The sequence below is a fragment of the Penicillium concentricum genome, assembly GCF_028827145.1.
Source record: "Penicillium concentricum strain IBT 3081 chromosome Unknown utg000001l_segment0_segment0, whole genome shotgun sequence".
In the NCBI taxonomy this organism is placed as follows: Eukaryota; Fungi; Ascomycota; class Eurotiomycetes; order Eurotiales; family Aspergillaceae; genus Penicillium; species Penicillium concentricum.
The window spans coordinates 935576-957438 of NW_026622754.1; the positions used below are offsets into that span (position 1 = coordinate 935576).

At 48.6% G+C, this 21863-nt stretch overlaps 9 protein-coding genes across 9 annotated transcripts; 5 read left to right on the forward strand and 4 right to left on the reverse strand.

The window, feature by feature from the left end:
- Positions 1-1203: 1203 nt before the first annotated feature.
- N7517_000356 (FAD-binding oxidoreductase) lies at positions 1204-3058 on the forward strand (the record flags this gene model as incomplete). The annotated part of the gene is made up of 3 exons (XM_056718086.1): positions 1204-1511; positions 1536-1736; positions 1789-3058. 3 exons carry the CDS (start codon positions 1204-1206, stop codon positions 3056-3058), a joined length of 1779 nt encoding a protein of 592 aa, XP_056582221.1.
- An 812-nt stretch (positions 3059-3870) lies between these two features.
- On the reverse strand, positions 3871-5600 carry N7517_000357 (FAD-binding oxidoreductase; the record flags this gene model as incomplete). Its single annotated transcript, XM_056718087.1, has 2 exons — positions 3871-5296; positions 5350-5600. Coding segments are annotated over 2 exons (1677 nt in total), but the record flags the coding sequence as incomplete, so codon positions are not given.
- A 226-nt stretch (positions 5601-5826) lies between these two features.
- On the reverse strand, positions 5827-6865 carry N7517_000358 (isopenicillin N synthase family dioxygenase; the record flags this gene model as incomplete). Its single annotated transcript, XM_056718088.1, has 2 exons — positions 5827-6477; positions 6554-6865. The coding sequence occupies 2 exons, from the start codon at positions 6863-6865 to the stop codon at positions 5827-5829; spliced, it is 963 nt and encodes a 320-aa protein (XP_056582223.1).
- A 622-nt stretch (positions 6866-7487) lies between these two features.
- Positions 7488-8927, forward strand: N7517_000359 (FAD-dependent oxidoreductase; the record flags this gene model as incomplete). The annotated part of the gene is made up of 4 exons (XM_056718089.1): positions 7488-7630; positions 7683-7821; positions 7907-8102; positions 8299-8927. The coding sequence occupies 4 exons, from the start codon at positions 7488-7490 to the stop codon at positions 8925-8927; spliced, it is 1107 nt and encodes a 368-aa protein (XP_056582224.1).
- Positions 8928-9872: 945 nt separating this feature from the next.
- On the reverse strand, positions 9873-11552 carry N7517_000360 (Zn(II)2Cys6 transcription factor domain-containing protein; the record flags this gene model as incomplete). Its single annotated transcript, XM_056718090.1, has 1 exon — positions 9873-11552. One exon carries the CDS (start codon positions 11550-11552, stop codon positions 9873-9875), a length of 1680 nt encoding a protein of 559 aa, XP_056582225.1.
- Positions 11553-13876: 2324 nt separating this feature from the next.
- N7517_000361 (MDR family MFS transporter) lies at positions 13877-15674 on the forward strand (the record flags this gene model as incomplete). The annotated part of the gene is made up of 3 exons (XM_056718091.1): positions 13877-14077; positions 14146-15289; positions 15343-15674. The coding sequence occupies 3 exons, from the start codon at positions 13877-13879 to the stop codon at positions 15672-15674; spliced, it is 1677 nt and encodes a 558-aa protein (XP_056582226.1).
- Positions 15675-16224: 550 nt separating this feature from the next.
- N7517_000362 (putative adenosine deaminase) lies at positions 16225-17473 on the forward strand (the record flags this gene model as incomplete). The annotated part of the gene is made up of 4 exons (XM_056718092.1): positions 16225-16281; positions 16338-16480; positions 16554-17214; positions 17282-17473. The coding sequence occupies 4 exons, from the start codon at positions 16225-16227 to the stop codon at positions 17471-17473; spliced, it is 1053 nt and encodes a 350-aa protein (XP_056582227.1).
- Positions 17474-17868: 395 nt separating this feature from the next.
- Positions 17869-20586, forward strand: N7517_000363 (uncharacterized protein; the record flags this gene model as incomplete). The annotated part of the gene is made up of 1 exon (XM_056718093.1): positions 17869-20586. One exon carries the CDS (start codon positions 17869-17871, stop codon positions 20584-20586), a length of 2718 nt encoding a protein of 905 aa, XP_056582228.1.
- Positions 20587-21067: 481 nt separating this feature from the next.
- On the reverse strand, positions 21068-21651 carry N7517_000364 (uncharacterized protein; the record flags this gene model as incomplete). The annotated part of the gene is made up of 3 exons (XM_056718094.1): positions 21068-21258; positions 21315-21380; positions 21435-21651. 3 exons carry the CDS (start codon positions 21649-21651, stop codon positions 21068-21070), a joined length of 474 nt encoding a protein of 157 aa, XP_056582229.1.
- Positions 21652-21863: the final 212 nt, after the last annotated feature.

A 21863-nucleotide genomic window follows, 5' to 3' on the forward strand; every position in this document is an offset into this window, starting at 1 on the left:
TGGGCATCTACCGTTTTGAGCCTCACTAGTTTCCTTGCAAAGTTTTTATAGATTGCCTTTTATAGTTAATGTTGCCTTTTCTAGTGCACCAATACGTCCACGGGTAAGGAAGCTGAGATGTTTTTCGACTAAAGGGCAATTTTTGCTTGATCAATCCCCTAAAAAGAAATTGGAAAGTTTTCAGCAAGCCAACGGATCTCTAGATCCCCATGAAATTATAGAGTAACTCAATAGTCAGTTCTTAAGTCTTAGCTCAGGGCCCAAGATCAGGAAGATATGAAAAGCGGTAGTTCAATTTAATTATGTTGTATCTCTAGATGATCAAACCTTACTTCAACAATGGAGTGGATGTCTCGGTGATTGATATTTCCCACTTCCAACACCCACTTCGTTGAAATTTACATGTTAGATTTTCGATTGGGACCCAGTACCCTCTTCCGCTAGCTTTGATATGGAGATTTATCCTTAATAACTTCAATTATAATATGATTTACAGTACACGGTCGAAAGTCTAAAGGGCATTCACGCAGAAACAATACACCATCAGTCTTTTCCAATTCCACTATTACACCCTATTCTTCCCGTAAACTCCAATTTATATATTCCCCCAAGGAATAGCATATGCTCCGTACTACCTCTGTGATTATCTCCCCACAGTTCACCAAACAGATTGTAATATATTTCCTGGGCTTCTGTTCCAGTCCTGGTTCCGTGCTACGTATTGCATTGAGGACTTTCATTAGGGCATGGCGACCAGTAAAACCTACTTTAATACCCTTTTTTTTTTGGCAGGAAATGTGTGGCCATTTGAAAAGAATAGCCAAATGAGTCAACCTTCGAATTAATTGCCGTTTTGCTTACCCCCAAAAAAGGTCTCGCAACTACGCTCGCAGTTGCCACCTTTCAAGATGCGCCTTTTGTGGGCGCTTAAGTTCTCTATCTGCCATCGTTGATTTATTCTAGTGATTTATAGAATATAAATTAGAATGCTCTTAATTGGCTCGGCAAAAATATTTTCCAAGTCTTTCAAGGTTATAGACATGATAATAAAAACCGCCGAAGGCTGGGGTGAGACGCAAATACGCCGAACTCGATTAATATAGAAACATCGGAGCATTTATGTAGGGGCACCCCCTGCATTTCCATCATTTTTTGATCAATGATATCACCTGTAAACAACTACCCTTTCACATGATTATTGAGATGGCTATCCGGTTCTGGCCATTCTTGATATCCGTCGTCGTCGCTGCGGCACGACCTCCCAACAGTCACGCAGATCCGCAATGCAGAAACATCCCCGGTGACAAGGGGTGGCCGAGACAGGGGGCATGGCGTCAATTAAATAGTACGGTGGGTGGGAGACTGATCGGGACTGTTCCCTTGGCACACATTTGTCACGATGCTGGCATTTACCCGGCCTTCAATGAGCCCGCATGCGAGGATTTACAGGAAGCCTTCAATGAAGCTGGCGCGCAGACCCTGTATGGAATACCCCCTTTGAACTGTAAAAGGTGAAACCAAGCTTATCATGGTAGTCAACCACAACCGGGCGAGTTTATGAACGCTTACTTCCTCAATACTTCCTGCTCCCCATTTACACCGCAATCCGTGCCTTGCGAGCTTGGCAACCGTGCTGTTTACTCCATCGATGTCGCTGGACCCGCGGACGTGCAGGCTGGCTTGAAATTCGCCAGTGACAACAACATTCGTCTCGTCGTCAAAAGTACCGGTCTTGAGTGAGAGATGCGTTTTCCTTCATTGAAAAAACAATCGCTGACAAAGTACAAGTTATATGGGCAAGTCGACTGGCCATGGAGCTCTCTCCCTATGGATGTACAACCTCAAGACCATCGATGTCATCCCCCACTACGTGAGCCCTCAGTATTCCGGGGCGGCGGTAAAGCTCGGCCCCGGCGTCATTGCGGGCGAGGCCTATGAAGCCCTGAATGCTGCAGGGTTCCGGATTGTAGCGCCCGAATGTGGTCTTAGTGGGATTGCCGGGGGCTATCTGCAAGGCGTCGGTCACTCGCAGCTTGTTACCAAATACGGCGCCCCCGCCGACCAGGTCCTTGAATGGGAACTTGTCACCCCTGCCGGGAAGTATCTGACCGCCACACCCAAGAAGAACAAAGATCTGTACTGGGCACTTGCTGGTGGCGGAGGCGGGACGTATGGGGTTGTGCTCAGCGTGACAATCAAAGCATACCCAGACGGACCCGTCGCCGGAGGCACGCTCGTCGTCAACAACACGAACGATGCCGCGTACTGGGAAGCCATCGGGAACTGGTTCCAGCGAGGCCCATCCTTTGTGGAAAACACTCCCAACAACGTCCAGTTCCTCGTCACGAACGCCACCCTCCAAGTCTTCAGCTTCGTCCTACCGGACCAGGAGACCTCCGCCGTTGATGCACTCGTAGCCCCCTTCATCGAGGACCTGAAACGGCTGAAACTTCCATATGAGCTGAAGACCGGCCAGTCACGCACCTATGCCGACAGTTTGGTCTCATCGTATGGGCCCCTGCCCTACGGAAACCTATGTCCCAGCTTCCCCATCATCTCCAGCCGGCTCATCCCGCGCGCGACGGTGCTAGACCCCACATCCAACGCGAAGCTGATGGACGCATACCGCTCTATCACCGCCGACGGCACATGGTTCGTCGGCTGCTCTTTCATCAATGTGGACGAAGGCTCGCCGATCCGTGGCTCCCATCCGCCTAACTCAGTCCACCCGGCTTGGCGCAAGGCCGTTGCCTACTGCAACCCTAACAATCCCTGGGATTGGGAGGATCCCGAGAAGAGTCTTGCGCTGAAGAAGCAGCTTGTGGATGAGTTCTTCCCGGCTATGGAGGAGGCGACGCCAGGGTCTGGTGTTAATTTGAATGAGATGGATCCGTGGTATAAGGGGGATTGGAAACAGACGATGTATGGGGATAATTATGACAAATTGCTCAAGATCAAGCACGCTCATGACCCGCATCGGTTGATGTATGGTCATTTTGCGGTGGGGGCGGATGAGTTTACGTTGGATAAGGATAATAGGCTCTGCAGGGCTCGATAGATTTTTGGCTTGATATATATGTTTACGAGTGGTACTCCGTAGTGGATTGAATCAAAATGCAATAGAACCCCCTGCAACACAGGCCTTTTACAGTCATGATTTCCATTATAAATTTTTGAGTATCCCAGCTAATTCTCGGTGATTAACATGGAATTAGGTTTCAACACTAACCTGATCCCCCACGGAAGCAAGATTAACGCTGCCTATCCGTTTCTATACAACATGCATGGCATGGCGTATTAATTCAGTCACTTTTAACCGACGGTATCCGGACGGAATCCGATGTAATTGTCGTTGCTTTGGTTTCCATTACAGTCGAGATATCTACAGGGGTAGAAATGAACTCCATAAATATGGCCTTATACAGCTTAACAATTTACTGCTGAAACCTCCCAGTATCATCTTTGCAAGAATCCAGTTCATCCCATATATATATCGGGGATTTTTGATTTTGTTTCATAACTTTTGCAGGGGATTTGTATGGCAAGGAAAAATATATTCATAGTATCAGACATCTGATCTATGGAATGAGAGGCAATTAGGACTTCACTGATTTAATACACTTCTAGATCATGGTGTCAGCCTGCGTAGCCCTAAATAATTGATTGCACTGTTTGCACCCTTTGCACCATATGCACTGTCTATTCAGTCTACACTATTTGCATTGTTGTTATTCCACTGTTGTCTTCTGCTTCTCAACATGAGATCTGGTGAAAGTAATAGAGCATTTTGCTAGGTCATAGCACAAACCAATGTATATGTGCTACATTCTTGTCTGAATATATCCATTATTTACTTGGATCTACTCACACCCGACACAACTTCCCATCATTCTTCGTCTTCCACCCCTCACTCCCTACCGCGATGGGATTCCAAAACAGCCCCTTTGGATCATACGACTTCTTAATCGCCAACAACCGCTTATAATTCCGACCATAGAAAACATCCTGCCAATCAGGCTGCTGGAAATCCGCCTCATTGATGTACGCTCCCGCGTCAGGTGTCACCTTCTCGATGATCGGCATGATGCGATCCGTGATATAGTTCTGCTCAGCCTTCATTTGTGAAAATGGGACGTCGAAGCTGTAAGGGAGGGTGTAAGAAGACATGACCAGCGTGTCTCGCCATTGTGGGAGGACAGCCCTGCTCCGAGAGCCGAAGCGCGCGACATTAGTCGCTTGGCCGATGAATCGTACGCCTAGCTGGAGCGTCTCGTTGATCGCACCACCGACGTGCTGGAGCGCATCCCGGTGTAGCAGACGGCCTCCCATGAGGTATTCACCGGCTGAGCCGAAGACGCCAACGGGGAGAGGGCCGAAGTACGCGTAGTAGAACTCGTTGTAGGTGTCAAACTGGGTGTATTTAGGCTTCAGGTCGACGTTCAAAGAAGCCACTGACTTGACAAATGGTGATAGGATCTTTTCCATGTCCGACTGCGTGCGGTTGTAACCAGTGAGGGCATAGACAACGAGGGTGCCGTTCTCTGCGTAATAGGTGGCCATTACACCTGCGTCCAGAATATCAGGCAAGGCTGCGTGCCAGGCGTTTACAATCGCCGGGTAATCCAAGGTGGGATCGTCCAGGGTAAAGCCGGCGCCGCTGGTCATGGCTTCTGGGTGTGCCTTGAGGGTGACCGAGACTACTACGCCGTAGTTTCCAGCGCCACTGCCACTCAGGGCGAAGAAGAGATCGGCGTGTTTGCGGGAGTGTGGACTGGCCGTGACAAACTTGCCGTCAGCTGTCACGACCTCGAACTCCAGGGTGTTGTCGGCGGATAGACCATATGCTGTGCTGAGAGGGGAGTGACCACCGCCTTGGGTATACCCTCCAGCAACACCAACTGTAGGGCATTCACCGGTGACGGCAACCAATCCATGTTTGGTCAGGGCCTGGCCGACCTCGAAACCTTGCACTCCGGCACCGATCTTGATGGCCTTGCCGGTGTACTGGGAATCAGCCCAGTCTTTGACCTCAGTGTCCTTCAAATGGTGAGTCCAGATGGCGAGTGCTCCAGCTCCAGTCGAACGTCCCATGTAGTCATGTGCCGTATTTCGGATCACTAGCCGGATGTTCATCTTTTCGGCAAACCGGATAGTTGCTGCAATATCTTTTGGACCGGTCACGTCTACCGCATACCGCACATAGTTGCCCAGATGGCATGGCGAATCACGAGAGGTGAAAGGATCGCAGCTTTGGTTGGCATAAATGGGGTCTTGAATGGATGAGGACGAATCGATACTATCTATCCTTTAACTATATGCTTCCTTTTTTCGGTGAGGGTTCAAACTTACTGCACCGCTGAAAGCTTCCACTGGGCTGTCAATGTCTCGCACAAAGCCTCATCATAATTGGGAGCATGGCATGGAGAGCCTAGAGGTACCGTCTCAATCAGACGGCCGCCTACTGTGCGATTGAAGCTGTTCCATTCTTGCTTAGACGGCCAACACGCATCCCCGGGAAAGCACTTGCATGCTTGGGCACTGGCGCTGGCGCTAGCAGCTGTTGCCAGGGCACATAAACTGCTAAGGAAGAGAAGTCTCATACTGATAGGGTGAACTGATTGTCATATGCAGATCGAACAGGGGTTAACCTAGAAGTTTTATATATTTCATCTCTAGATAAAATAAAAAAAATTATCTACATGGATTCGGTCATTTACCTCACAACTCTAAATAATACCAAGATCGGTGACTTACGATAAGTTCGGATATTTAAACACTTCGTATTATCACCATTATTGACAATCTAGCCTGCCAAGGTTAGAGCCTTCAAGCCCCAACAGCAGCGATAAGTTCCTTATCGAAAGAAAACTGGTTGCGGAATCGCTTGACCAACAGAGCACCAACGGTCTCCCGTTCAGGGTCGGCAGGGTCTAGGGGGTTCGTCGCGAACAAATCGCCATGGAAGAAGGTGGCGCACGACAGACGGGGCTCATTGTCAGCCGCGTTGATGACCTGATGTTTCGCGCTCTTGTACCGGCCCCCAGACCACTTGCCAATCATATCTCCGCAGTTGATGACGTATACGTCTTCCATGGCCTTGACAGGCAGCCATTTTTCCAGGCCCTCATGCCAGACCTGCAGACCGTGCTTTCCGGCCTCCTGCAGTAGCACGGTGACGCCGCCAAAATCTTTGTGGGGGCCGACGCCGAACTGGCCGGGCAGATCCCCGGCTTGCGGCGGATACCGGATCATCTTCATCACGACCATCGGGCGCTTGGCGAATTCTTCCATCAGCGAGATGGGGTGTCCGAGGCCAAGGAGAAGAATCTCCCAGATGATTTCGCCGAGTTTGTGGGTTGCTTCGTAGTATTCCCAAACGGGATCGTGGAATTCCTCGTTGGGGAGAGGCGGCCAGACATTGGGCCCGTAGAAGCCAGAGTGCTCTACGACGGGGTCCTCTCGTCCAATGTAAAATGCCTTGTTATTGTTACTAACATATCAAGAGAAGAAGAAGACGAAAAAGGCAGTGTGTGCTTCTAGAAAATGGACTTACCTCTTTCGAGTCTGGCAAAGCATCACCGTCTCGAAGCGAAGCCCCAGACTCTTCAAATCCTCGGCGACAGGGGTTGTTCAGGAATGAGAGCTTGCGCTTCTCCTCCAAGGGCATACCAAAGAGAGTTTCGATGCTCTTCAGCAACCCCTTTTGCTGGCTCATAGGGATCCCATGTCCGGTAGTCTGGAAGAATCCATATTGCGCACAAGCATCTCTCACCTCGGCGATGACTCGCTCCTTGTCGCCTGGCTTTTGTGGGTTGATGTATCCACTGAGGTCAACTAGAGGGAGGGTAACCTCGTCTGTTGACATGTTTGCTGTTGATTCTGAAGGTAAACTACGTACCAAGTAGTTGAGGATAGAGCAATATTGCAGGCTGAAGAAGAATGCGATGAAAGATCTACAAATCACATCTACCAGACGTCATATATGCAAGCATATACAGCCTCATACTAAACAGTTCCGGACTTGCATGGTTATCGTAAGATGCATGAATAACACCGATTGTCCTCGAACCTAGCCTGCGGGCCATCTAAGCTTTCGGCGGTTTATTATATCTCATGAAAAACATGCGCATGCCATTGAATATAACTAACTATATCATTCGCTCGAAAGGGAATGTGGAATGTAATTGCCAGTGGATGTCCTGGCCAGAACTCCATTTCGTCTGTCAGTCTGACATCCAAGACTGCATCTCATCAAGCCATCCCGAGGCCGATCTTTCTATTAATATTATTAAGCGCCGAATTTGTCGGTAGTCGGGGTCTTGGAAGTCCACCAGAACGTCATCAGGGCACCCTGTCGTCTCAATTTAGTGCGTTGAGCATCAATTCCCCGGAGCTACGCTGATATATGACCGGGGGTGAGATTCGTATTTATTTCCTACCGTTCTATCGGGAACAATCGTTCACTGTACCTTCTTTCAATAATCAAAATGCACGTTCTCATTGTTGGAGCCGGCACTGGCGGGCTCACTCTAGCCCAGAACCTTCGAAAGCAGGGCATCTCATACGAAATCTTTGAGCGCGACGTAGACAGCAATGCGCGCTTCCAGGGATGGGCTATTGCTCTCCACACGTAAGGATTCAAACCAATTTATTAAGGACCACAGACTGAACACAGGAAATAGTATTGTCAACGAGCTCATCTCCTCTCTCCCAGAAGATCTACCTGATGTCAGAGAGGCCACCAACCACCTGGCCCCATTGACACTTCCGGGCCAGTTCCGTTACTATTATGGTGGCAAGGATCAAGGCTATGGATTTGAGGTATGGGAACGAATGCAATGGCTCGCTATCGAAAATTAAGGAGAACACTGTGACTGACTCTACCCCTGCGGTCTCGGCGCTATAGGATTCTGCTGAAGTGCCATTTATCCGTGCAGAGCGATCTCTACTTCGGAAGTGGCTCCTGACAAATCTACCTGTTCAGTGGGGCAAGCGTGTTACACGAATTGAACATGACGATGCAGGCGTCGAGGTCTTCTTTCAAGATGGCACAAGTGCGAAGGGAGATATTGTTGTTGGTGCCGACGGCGTTTACAGTCCTGGTACGTCATTCAATTTATATTCCACCCCACGCGAGACGATCTCATGATCCTGGCTAATTATATGCTCCCGAGCCTTAAGTCCGAACAACCCTTCTCCAGAAACCTAGCAGCGATCTTCTTCAGGTTGTCCCGCTAAGCGCCATCGTGGGAGAACTGAATCTATCTGGCGATGCTTTCACACGTCAGCTCGCCCTAGGCCACAGCGCCTACAACCTCGTCAACCCGGAGCTCGGGTTCATCGGGTTCGTCGGACTCCACAAAGTCCTCCCCGACGCCACATCCGGGCGGTTCTACTGGATGTTCATGCAGCCAGATGCGGAGGTGAACAGTTCCCAACACTGGCTCCAGACATCCAGCCAGCAGGAAAAGCTGGACCATGTCCTTAAGACCACGGCAGGACTACCAGCCAAGCTCCGGGAGATTTTCGAACTCACTCCGGCCGAGGGAATCCGGAAGGAACCGCATATCTGGCGTGACCTTGAACTCGAGAGTCTGCCTTCTAGCCGTGTCGTGCTATTGGGAGACGCGGCGCACGCAATGACACCGTCCCGCGGCGAGGGTGCATTCCATGCTTTCCTCGATGCGATTAAATTGACTAAAGTACTAGCTCAGCTGAGTGCTGATGGCAGCGTCCATGATATTGATGCTGTGAAGGCTGCGGTCGCTGGGTACCACGAGGAGATATTGAGAAGGGGTGGTGCGGCGGTGCGAGCTTCAAGGTCCTCGTACCAGGATTCGAAGAAGCGGGCGGAAACTGGAGAGCACTTTATCACTGGAATGATAAAGCTGGATGACGCACCGATTGTGCTTGATGTTAAGGCCTGAGGGGAAATGCTTTTAGGGCTACTTGTGTTATATGACTTTAAGCGTCCATGGATAAATGATTCAATGACATACAGCCCGGTAGACCTGCTGTTTGCTCTGATACATGATCTGCTGCCTAGTAATAAATTGACGTTGCATTTATTGTAAATTACAAAGTAAACCACTGCATAAACAATAAACCTTTCCTATAAAAACCGCCAAACCTACCAAACACGAACGTAAGCTAACGTAGGTGTAGATAATGCATGTAAGACTGCTTGCTCAACATCCCGAACGCCTAGCCTTGGAGGCCTATCTCGAGAGGTCCCAGTCCTTCATTATTCATTATATCGCCGAATCTGCTAAACCCCTGCATTGGGCTAATTTCTAATCTGTACAAGTGTGACCGACCTTCGGCCCATTATTAAGCGTCATAGGTACGGGACTGGAAACTTCATCCGATGCACATGACTTACAGGTCACATAATCAGGCCTAAAATGAAGATGGCTAAATTAGGTTAGTGTCGCGTTTTTCAAACTCCGAGCAAGTGTGATTTCAAATCAGAGTAGTTGGCTGAGTAAAATCCCTGCTACTGACAAATCAACATCCAGGAGATCCGTGGATAATACCCAGGTTGATGCAAGGAGTACGGAGTACGGTGTAGAAAGCGAAGAATGGCGTACTCTAGAGCAAATATCTCGAATCCATAATTTGATCTCATGATCCCGGCGTTTTATCTCGGAGCAGAAGCTCTTTCTTCACAGTATATTCTAAAGAACATGGATTTGTTGATCATGAGCCAGCAGTGCCCAACGCCTATTCATAAACGCCATCGAAAATGAAATTGTCGGTGTATCGCAACCAGCGGCTGCCTGAATTCCGGTTTCAATTCCGAAGCCCGATCGAAGGGTTTTCCTTCTAACATTGATTCTTTCAACTGATCCTGAAATCTTTCGATGTCATATTCATCTACAGCGCAGAGTTTGTCGAAGATGTCCGAGTCTCTCCTGCACTTGGTTCCTGAGGTCGTTCAACATGTCTCTATCTTTATCAAGATTTTCAGGCCCCCCAGGAATATCAAACTTTCCAGGAACCGACCCGCTCACAAGGTGGGGATTAAGACGGTTCTGGGGCGTCAGGTATGAGTCCACGGCTTGGAGTTGGCGCTCGATGAGGTAAGAACAGAGCTCTACTACCAACACCAGCCGCACATCTCCCATGACGGTTCCATTATTCGACGAATATGCCTCATGTTGCAGGGCGACAAGGACCGCCACATAGATCTCCAAGAGCAGTGCCTCACAAGCCATGACCAGATAGTGAATGACTTGCATGGTTCCATTTGCCGGGCTCGGGCATGGAACGGACCGGCCCGCGATACCCGAACCATTCGGCAACCCAAGAGACCCGCTGTCCCCACCAGAGACTGCAGTCGATGGTCGCTCAGGTGGGGTGATTATGGGTGAGGGATAAGGATTGATTTCAACCATGAGACTGAATTGCAACTGACCGAGGATCTCTAACAATCGTTGCGAAGAACAGAACACCTCTCTCAGTGTGCGACCGGCGCAAGTTCCTGTTTCAGAGATGGGAGTTGGATATGGCACCTGAGTTTCACATCCAGGTGCTAATGGATTCATTCCTGCGAACCCCTGACCATGGGCCAGCCATGTACTCACGAACTCGAAGGCAGAACTGTCGATCAATGGGATTCTTCTATCATTTGGCATGTGACACGAGGGCGATTCTGCTACTTTGGCCATATTGTAGCTTGTGTAGCGCAATAAGGCAAGGTCCATGCTGAGCTGAGACAGCTGTGTCACAGCAATACTTGGGATATGGACTGGCTTTTCTAGGCCCATGTTCGTTGTGCTGTCGCCCATGCCTCTGTCCATCTCGCCTCTGCCGATATCGTGGCTCTGGAAAAACCCACCGGCAGGCTGGCCGTGGTCGTATGCATGGAGATTGGAGGTATTCAGTTGGAAGTGAAGCTGGTCTGGTGAAGATTGGGTGTGCGCATCCGGTGCGCTCCCGTCGTTGCAAAAGGCGCCAAGGGATGTCAATAATTTGTCGACCTGGGTAGGGTCTTGACTGTTCCACTCTCCGTCCAGCTGCATATCGTCCCAGTTCAATTGTTCTAATCGTGGACCGTTATCCATGACACCGGTCAAGACGGGGTTTTCGTTCGTGGTTGGGTTGGGGACTTGGGTCGTATCTTTCGTTACATTGCTCTCATCGACGTCAATGTTGGTACCTGAAGCTTCAGTTCCGAGTGTTAATTTTTGATCCGAATCCAACAAGCCGATCCGATCCGGTATTTCCAAATACTTACAAACAGGCTTGACTGGCTCTACCGGCGGACTTGTTGGGCGACTATTCAAAGGTGCACTTGCTGTCCCTGAGCGCACCGTACCACCGGCCCCACCTGAACGGTACATGGTGGGGCGTCCTTTGGGCAAGCTGAAGCTGTAAACGCACTGAGCCCGCTTTCGCAGGCATCGATCGCATACGCCTGTATTGGGCTCCCGGATACACCGCAACTTTTGTTTGTGACACCTATCACAAGATTGCCGGTGAGGGAGAGAGGACGGGGCAGGTGGTGTTTCTGCAGCTGCAAGCTCCCCTGTGGTCTGACCGGCCGTCATGGTGACTGTATGGTCGTAGAGAGTGTTGTTAGGACTCAATGGAAAAAGAAAAAAAGAAAGACAAAGCAAAAGGAGATGAATCATAAGAAGTATTCACGTGAAAGGAGGCCAAAAAGAAGCCAACAAATCTAAGCTGACTTCACAACAATCTGCCTCATATCGGTGAGTTTATTTAGGGCGCTTCGACCCTTCTACCTCATCACCCCCTCTGGGGCCGCGATACGCCTGCGATAACGTGAGCTGACAATTGACCAAAGGGGAATGAAGAGCACGCAATGCACCATTCACGGGCAATGTACCCGCGGTCCTGAAGAAATGGCTTTTTATTGTTTTGATCAAGATAGGCGGGTGATGTACCTGTGGCGCCTGTTCGTGTTACTGAGAGTTTACTGTATTAAACCAAGGCTGGGAAGTAAGATCTTTGCTGACTCGCTCGAGCTTCCTGTTCCAAGGCCATGGACCCACCGTATACTCTCTTAGTCTGCCGTGTTATTAATAATTGGGGATCGAGATGCGGTAATAGGGCCCCAGAATACGAGGTTGCACTAATATTTTCCGATATACGGAGTATTTCGACATTCAAATCCGAATATTCTATCTACAGATTGATGCCTAGTTAAACCCTGCTAGATCGAAAAATAGCAGCTTGCAGGGTCCAAACGATCAGCAAGATCAATTGCAGGAAATAGATCTGGACACATGGCTTTTGACCCTGGACGCAAAACCCCTATGCTGTAAACGAATAAATGATAAATACCAGCAATCTTCCGTATACCCTTTTTACACTAGTGTTTGGAGCGTAATTCAGTAAGATTCTTGGCCGTTCAGGAGTCCAATCCCCGTGTAATCTCCTCGGGCACTAACCCCTTGAGTGCGGATGTGGACATTCTCTACCACATGGGGATTGGACCGGTTAGATGGAGATCCCCTTTTAGTTGCTATAACGGGGCAATTCATTTAAGCATCTAATATAGAACGTTTCCTATGTCTTATCTTTTTCCCTTCATCTATTCCCAAATATTACCTGAAAACCAAATATGTCACCATATTTAGTGCCAGTACTAGAGTTTACGTAAGTAATCCCCTTGGGTCCACGGGTCTGCGGGCCATACATCTCGGAAGATTTGGAGGCGTACCGAGGTGGCATCAAAAGGATGCACATCCATGTTCAAAGTTGCTACTAGCAGCGGGTAGGACTGTATTATTGAGCTTACAGAGTAGATTTGACACGTCGTACTTATGCCGGGGGCCTTGCATGCACAGCTTCCTTGCAGGGGTGTGATACGCTGTACTCCGTAGTTGGTCCTAGCGCCCAACGCACCTTTATACTACTTCGGATTAGTGAAATTACGGGACTTTGTGCACATTTCGCGCTCGACGAGTGATATTAATTCCTGCTTTTGTATTAAATCAAACGATTGTATTCGATAGTACTGCGCAGCCACAGCCGGATAAATTGCATGTTCCAGTGCTCGGGTGGATGCATCCTCTGATACATGATAAATCGTTACATAATACATAAATTCCCGAGGGCACCCCCGGGGCCGTGGACTAACAAGGTAATTACATAATGTTACCTAGTTTCTGAGGTTGTATTTGGAAATCCTTCACACCAATCACTCAGCATCGTGGGCAAGGTTAAACATTGATAAGGTTAGGGTTACGGGACGGAACCAAGTGAGATTGAATGATACTATTTAAGGAGTGGTATAATACAATCTATACAGCCCAATTTAGCAATTTACATGAATCCTGAGTAAAAGGATCTTCAGTCAGATCGGGAGTATAACGGGTCTAGCGGTTGAATTAACCCTAAACCCCCGAACAAATCCAATTAATACCCTAATAGTCCTAACAGGGCAATTATATTCCTAGGGAATAGCGTAATGATAAGTACATAAAATTTTGTGGGGATAAAAAGTTCGGCGACTTATTAAGTCGGAGCTTAAAGTCGTGTGGATATAAGGGGGGCGAGAAACAGGCGAGAAAAAGGCGAGAAAAAGGCTTGATCGGCCATTTAACTACATACGTACATATCTCTAGGGCAATCTCTCAAGATTTGTAAGATCAGATTCATAATCATCCTCTTGGCTTCCTTTAGCCCTGACTTTTCTTTGTTCAAGGCCTGTGGCGATTACCAAAATGAGATGTAACAGCTATTATCCTCTCCAAACTTCCCAGTTAGAAAACCTTATATTTCCTGTCAATCTCCCGCTGTGAATCCGCTATAGGAAAGAACACCGCCTCCTATATCGAGCCTCCCTCCCCCTGTTGCGCAGCTTTATACGACAACCATCCCGAAAGTAACAGCACCCGACAAGGTGATGGTTGGTGACACACAAACAACCGAGGCTGCTAGCAGCATGGAAGAGAAGAAGGATATCTTTGCGGATACCAGCGACAGTGACCATACTGGATCATCATTGGAGCAGGCCGACCCCGAGGCGGAGTATCCACGGGGCTTAAAACTAGTCCTGCTTGCCGGCGCGTCGGTTATGGGTGTCTTCCTAATCTCTCTGGATCAAGTGAGTGATCTATGCCGACTGGAGAACATGTCAATGCTTGCGATTCCACTACTGACACACCAACGTAGACAATTGTTGGAACCGCGGTCCCCAAGATCACGGACGAATTTCATGGACTCTACGATGTATCTTGGTATTCCGCCGCGTACTTCATGACCTTCGGTGGTCTCGAGGCTACGTGGGGAAAGGCCTTCAAGTACTTCGACCTTAAGTACACCTTTATCGTTTCAATGGCGATATTCGAGGTTGGCAGTCTGATTTGCGGTGTTGCACCAACTTCCAAAGCCTTGATCGTCGGTCGAGCTATTGCTGGTTGGGGTGGTGCTGGAATTTCAGTCGGAGGCACCAGTATTGTTGCCTTCAGTACTCCACCGAGAACACGACCGATCATGATGGGTATCATTGGATTAACCTACGGCCTTGCCGCTGTTCTTGGGCCCTTGATCGGTGGTGCCTTTACAGAGAGTGTCACCTGGCGGTGGTGTTTCTACATCAATCTGCCGGTTGGAGGTCTCGCTGCTGGACTAGTACTTTTCTTTTTCCATCTCCCAGCTGCTGCCAAGCCCCCAAAGGTCAGCCTTAAGGAGAAGCTGTTACAACTGGATCCATTCGGCGTGGTACTGGCCATGGCCGCGATTATCTGCTTTCTCTTAGCCCTTCAGTATGGCGGCAACACTTTGCCCTGGAAAAGCGGCAAGGTTATTGGATTACTGGTCGGGTTTGGTCTCCTCACAGTTGCCCTAATTGCATGGGAGATCTATCTCGGGGAGTATGCGATGCTTCAACCACGATTGTTCAAACAACGGTCATTGTGGAGTGTCGCCCCGTACCAATTCTTCTTCATGGGTACCCTTATTCTATTGCTTTACCAGCTGCCAATCTACTTCCAAAGCGTCAAAGGTGCCAGCCCAATCGAATCCGGTGTTGATAACCTTCCCATGGTTATTTCAGTGGGCATCTTCTGCGTTATTGGAGGTATCGTGGTCGCTAAAACCGGCCATGCAGCTCCAACAATGTTGGCTGGCTCAGGAATCGCCACGGTAGCAATTGGTCTGCTATACACTCTGGATATCGAGACTTCGGTTGGAAAGTGGATTGGCTTCCAAATTCTGGCGGGATCTGCGATCGCCTTCTCCGTCCAGAACGGCCTAAACATTGCCCAAGCCAATGTGGGCGCGGAAGATATCTCAGCCGTTACAGCCAACCTTTACTGTATGCACCCGCCTCGACCGAGTATTAGAAAGTCAAGCTAACAGAATTTATAGTCTTCCAGACAGTCGGAGGTGCATTCACCACCGCATCAGGACAGGCCGCATTCATCAACCAATTGTTGGCTCATTTGCCCATCAGCGCCCCTCAAGTGGACCCAGAGCTCGTTAGTTCAACAGGTGCTGCGCAGCTCCGAGATGTGTTTGGTCCGGATGATCTTCCTGGCATTCTTATTGCGTATATGCAAGGACTCAAGGCTGCCTTTGCGGTTGCAACTGCTCTGGCGGGTTGTGCGTTTCTGTCTACCTTTATCATTCCTTGGAGCAAACTTCCGACTCATACACCCGAAAAGGGAGATGAGGAGATGCCTCCCATGATTATGGCCTGATCTCACTATCATCGCAATGTATACAATCTTGGACGAGAACAGAACTGGAATACGTCGCTGCCGTTATGGAATTGGGAGTTGCGAGTTGTGGTCACCGGTAGCCAATTGACTGTCACTGCTACAAATTGTCGGCGGTCTTGCGGTTGAATATAAAGCAAACTTAGCAAAGCATGCTTTCTCTCAGGGGAGTGTTTTGCAGTAACTAGTGTATAGAGTATACATTTCTTTTGCCTTTGTTCCTCTGTTCCTCTATGTCTGGTGTATATTTCTAGATTGGATAGCTTTTGTTAAGACATACTACTATATTATATTATTCCAATACTTAGCTGCTTGGCGCAGGAATTAAAAATATAAATATTCCACAGACCCACAGTTTGATATTGACCTCCCGAATAATGTGGGGGTATAATTCAGCCAGTGAGAATACCTACCTAGCTAGTAGCGTGGTGATGTGAAGTTGTGAAGGAAGTCACCTGCCCTGGCAGTTTCTTTCCGCTTCTACCAACACTCCCATCCTCCATTGCCGTAGGCTCCCACGGTTGACCAAGCCATGGATGATTCAAAACCAGTCGATCAGAGATTTACGAAAGCGTTGCCGAAGATCGAGGTACTATTGATGCCTCATCCTAGTCTTGGCTTTTCACTGAATGTATCACGCTCTAGCTTCATGCTCATCTCAGCGGGAGCATCAGTCGCCAATGCCTCCATGAAATTTGGAAACGGAAAAAGGAGCAGAACCCCGCTTTCGATGTGGAGGATCCACTGGTGCTAATGCCTCCGGGCAAGGTCAATTATACACTGGAAACGTAGGTGTTTGTGTCTGCAATATCTGCAATATACAAGGGAAAATCATGATCGTGCAGGCTAACGAAGCCTCAGGTTCTTCTCAACATTTTCCAAGTTGACATACCAGCTCTGCAACGACCTAGAAAGCTTGGTATATGCGACCAGTTCAGTTCTTGAAGACTTTCTCGACGATGGAGTTGTGTACCTCGAATTAAGGACCATACCGAGAGCATCTCCCGGCATTACTCGAGAACAATACATCAACTCAGTCTTGGATACAATCGAGAAATTCCGAAGCAAAAATAAACGAATGTCAGTGTTTTTAATTCTAGCCATCGATCGGGGCAGCATGACAGCAATAGAGGCGGATGAGATCGTCAATCTTGCGATCGAACATAAATCGCGCGGGGTGGTGGGGGTGGATATCTGCGGCAACCCAACCAAAGGCGATGTCAGCATCTACAAAGAACCATTTGTCAAAGCCAAAGCCAATGGCCTAGGAATCACCGTTCATTTTGCCGAAACAACAGAATCGGCTTCTGTGAGCGAACTTTCGACCCTTCTTTCTTTCCAGCCTGATCGACTGGGTCATGTCATCCATGTGCCTGATGAGATCAAGAAGGAGATTGCGCGGCGTAAGCTCAGTCTCGAACTTTGCATTTCTTGCAATGTCCACGCGAAGATGATTAATGGAGGGTTCTTGGATCATCATTTCGGTTATTGGCGATACGAGGATTGCCCCATCGCGCTATGTGTAAGTTGTTCCAACTAACATAGCGATTGTTTTTTTCTTCTCTTTTTCTGACTCTTGATTCCCACAGACCGATGATGTAGGATTTTTCTGTAGCCCCGTCTCGAATGAGTACTTGTTGGCGGCACAACACTTCGGCTTGAGTCGTACTGATCTCTTGGACATGTGCATTAAGTCTACAGATGCTATTTTTGCTAGTGAGTACTACAAAGGGATAGTCCAAGGCATGCTGGAAGGATTTGCTCGGATTGAGTCTGCATGAGTATATATTATTGAACATCGCCTTTTATTACCTCAAGACGTCTATAGGTTTTGCTATAATCCATTGGATAAAGCCATCACATAAATCAACCTATATGTTGACACTATACCCGATTAGGTCCCCTATCTTAGCCTTCAAAGTACCACAACCCCTTTTGGCTGTCCGACCTTTTTTTTCTCTTGGAATCATATAACCATTTCTCGAAAATGCCAAGGTTATGTTCAGTGTATGAGTCAATGTTGCCTGGCAGCATTGGCCGTTATTTAAAACCGACCCACAGCATCTCAACTCCACATTTAAGACATTTCAACTATTTTTCTCATTTCAGAAATTCAAACCACATCTTACCTCACGTGCAAACTCCTTTCATATCACATAAAACCCCAAATATAATTATGGCAAACCGAGCTCTCCCGCAGACTCTCAAGTCTATCACTGCCACGAAAATCAGTGAACTCTCCAAGCAGCGCGCTCTGTTCGATCTGCGAAAAACCGAGATCCTTGCCGTTGCCAATGCAGCCCCAGATCTACGAACCCGTGCTCAGGCTTTGCTGGATGGAATCTCACGCATGAAAGGGTACCCTAAGGATACGCTCGACAAAAATGACGTGGATCTAGATGCCGATATCTCGGAGGAGGAATTGGAAGAGAAACTCACATCACGGACGGTCGGTCGCTTGCAGCCAGAGGATCATAGGAATATGCGTCACTTTCTTCTACAGAGTCGCTACGACCCTTCCATCTCACAGGCAGCTCTACAGGATCGCGTCACTCAACTTGAAAAAGAGTTGCGGTATCTTGAGATAAAGCATGAGCATGGTGAGTTCTACAGCAAGTTGGTTACGGAATGGCTTTCGGACTTAGATGGAAGCATTACTGCCACTGCAGATAAAACTAAATCCACCGAGTCCGACCCCAACCTTGAAAAGACTGGGCGAGCAGAAATGCATGAGCAACGCGCGACTTGGGAGTCCTTGATTTTTACTCCTGCGACCCATGTGAATGAAGACACAATCCGGTCATACCTTAATGATCTTTTCACCAAGACCAAGCTTTCTGAGCAGGCACTCAAGGACCTCCGAGCAAGTATCCAATCGTTTGGAGCAGAACTATCCTCAAAGGGTCGGTGGCTCGATGTAGATGAACTCCAGTGGGTCTCTCAGGCACTGCTTAAGGCCGACCTCCTTGGAGACGAAAAGTCTGCAATTCTGAAAGAGTGCATGCGGAACAATGAGGTTACCCAGGAGGTGGCAGATGTGCTCAACATGCGCATTGCCTCGCTCGAAAGCTGGACCTGGACCGGAGCCGCAGATGGTATCCCTGTTGAAATGCGCCGTCATCTCAACGGTAAATACCGGGTTTTCATGGACGAAGACCTTCTTGACGCTCTTCTGCTACAGTACCTCGGGACAACGTGGGCTGTGAAGCTGCGGGAAGTATTTAAGACATTCCTATACTCCAACGCCTGGAAGGTCCCTCATGAGGATATCCCCGAAGACCATAAGGAAATGCGCAAGTACTTTCTTGGCCGAGATGCGAACTCGCACTCTGGCAAGATCAACGAAATTCGAAAGGAGACATACATCGACAAATATTTCATGAGCCAACTGCCCACTTCAACCGATGAAGGTGCACGGCAGTATGACGAGGAGAACCCCGGCCAAAAGAATCCCCTGGATACAAAGCACTCCCTGCTCCACCTCCTAATCACAGAATCAATCATCCATAAACATCAGCATGGAGAGTTTACTGCAGTCCGCTCGGACTTTGAGTGGTTTGGCCCTTCAATGCCCCATGTCACTTTGCTCGCCGTGCTCAAGTTCTTTGGGGTTTCCGATCGATGGCTCCAATTCTTTGTGTTGTTCCTGGAGGCTCCTCTCAAATTTTCCCAAGATGGACCTGATGCCACTATTCAAGTTCGCAAGCGTGGCCTTCCAATAAGTCACACACTCGCTGATTGCCTCGGAGAATCCGTTCTCTTCTGTATGGACTACGGAGTCAATCAAGCTACAGATGGCGGTTTCCTGTACCGGCTGCATGATGACTTCTGGTTCTGGGGCGCAGAAAACACTTGCGTCAAAGCATGGCAGGCAATGGAGCAGTTTACTCAGGTGATGGGTCTGAAGTTGAACCAGGAGAAGACTGGAACTGTTCAAATGGGCCTGAAGAAGACCATGAAACAGTCAGCTCTTCCCACCGGTGATATCCGCTGGGGCTTCCTTGTTCTAGATTCGGAGCAAGAACGATTCATAATCGACCAGGCCCAGGTCGATAAGCATATCGAGGAGCTTTTACTACAGCTCTCGTCCTGTAAAAGTGTGTTCACTTGGGTACAGGCATGGAACACCTACTTCGGCCGTTTCTTTACGAATAACTTTGCAACACCAGCTATTTGCTTTGGTCGGGACCATATCGACATGGCAATTTCCACCATGAGCCGCATCGAGCGCACACTATTCGACAAAACCTCAGACGATAAAAGCCCATCCGCTCAAATTAGTGGCGTGACTGACTATCTACGCACTGTGATAGCAGATAGATTCGACATGCACGATCTCCCGGATGGATTCTTCTATTACCCTGTTGAACTCGGCGGCTTGGAGCTCCTGAATCCCTTCATTAGACTTCTCGCTATGCGTCACAACATCAAGCAGACCCCCCGGAAGCTACTGCACAAGGCTTCACTGAAGGATGAGAAAGAATACGAGGCAGCCAAGGAGAAGTTCAAGAGAAACGGCGCTGATGCTGGCAGCAGATCTCGGAGCAAATGGAGCACCGAAAACAAGCCATTCATGTCCCTGGAAGACTACACCCGGTATCCAGAAACATTTAGTGATTCTCTTGTGGACGTGTACACGCAATTGACCGAGGTGCCGAGCGAGACGAGCGTGGAGCAGAGTTTGGGCTTCGAAAGGGAGCAAGATGCCCTGAGTCGGCAGTCCTCCGAAGGTCCTATCACTTGGACAATGACTCCCTACTGGTCCTGGGTGGCGGAGTTGTATCGCCAGGAGATGACTCGTACTTACGGTGGCCTGGCTGCGGTCAATCGCGAGTTCATGCCACTGGGTGTTGTGAAAACCCTCCGGGAGGGTAAATTCAGATGGCAGGGCTGATCGGAAATTGCTGATCTCGGTTGGGATGGCGTCAGATGACAATGTTCGCAAGATATATCTCCTCTCACTCTTCTTCTTTTCCCCTTCAAGCAGTCAGTTAGCAGACTCCAGTTGTATTACTACTCTCTATTCTCCTAGACTCTCATCAATTTCAATTGGCGGATGGTACGTAGATGGTACTATGATCTTTTGCCTTATGACCGATGAACGAGAGCATATATTTCAAATATACTCGATAAGGCAAATAAAGCCAATTTGCCTAGTCTAAATACTAAACTACGTAGCACTAAAAGAGGTAGTATAAGTCCTTCATTGAAATCTCCTTCAATCTTACGACTAAACAGGGATCATTCATATATTGTACCACACATATTGGTCTTCTCCTCGCCCGTACAAAAGTAATTCTGGAAGTCAGATCGTCAACCAAGACAATGCAAAAGTGATCTAAACCCCAGATCCCGAGTGTCGCGACATGAAACCCCTAGAGGAAGATAATGCTAATATCCTGGTTACTCGGCATGGCTTTGGGAGGCGGATCAACACCTTGCGTTTTCAGCCAACAGTGGTTGTTCATAAAATCAAGAGCGTGACACTGAGGTTCCTGAATACAGCTGTCGAAACATTCTTGGTAAGAAGACACGTCAAACTCTCTCAGTGTGGGTGTAGCGACATCTAAAAGCAATAGTTAGTATGAATACATATCATGCCGTGAGTATTGCAAGACATACGAATGCCGCAGAACTGCTTATATTTCCGGCCATTACACTGGAAAGCCTTCGCATGCGCGGAGGGACCTAAGGAATACTGTCAGAACACTCCATTTGGACAAAGTCTCAAGACCCTCTTACACTGTGGTTTACACTCAACAGGAGTTTCTGGCTCAGGCTCTGGCTCTTCGAAGCAACAACACCCACGACCAAGCCCGTTTCTAGATCCTGAGCCTTGGCCAAAGCGAGCACTAGCGGTTCCAGATCCCTGCCCTGCCAATCCTTGGGCTTGTGTCGAGGGGATCTCAGACAGGAGCTGAGCACCGCACACAAGAAGTATATTGATGAGTTTGACCATTTTTGGCGAGGATTAGAATGCGGGCGATGGGAGGGGCTTGCTTAGGTCTCTTCCTCTCTTAAATAACAGCTCTCTTAAATCACAGCCCAGGCTGAGCTCTGATAGCTGGAAGGATTGCGGGGAGATCAGCTCAGGGGTTTTACATACGGACATTGCCATGCCCGTGCGGTATCATAACTATTGACTGGATGCATATGCATATGCCATGTGAC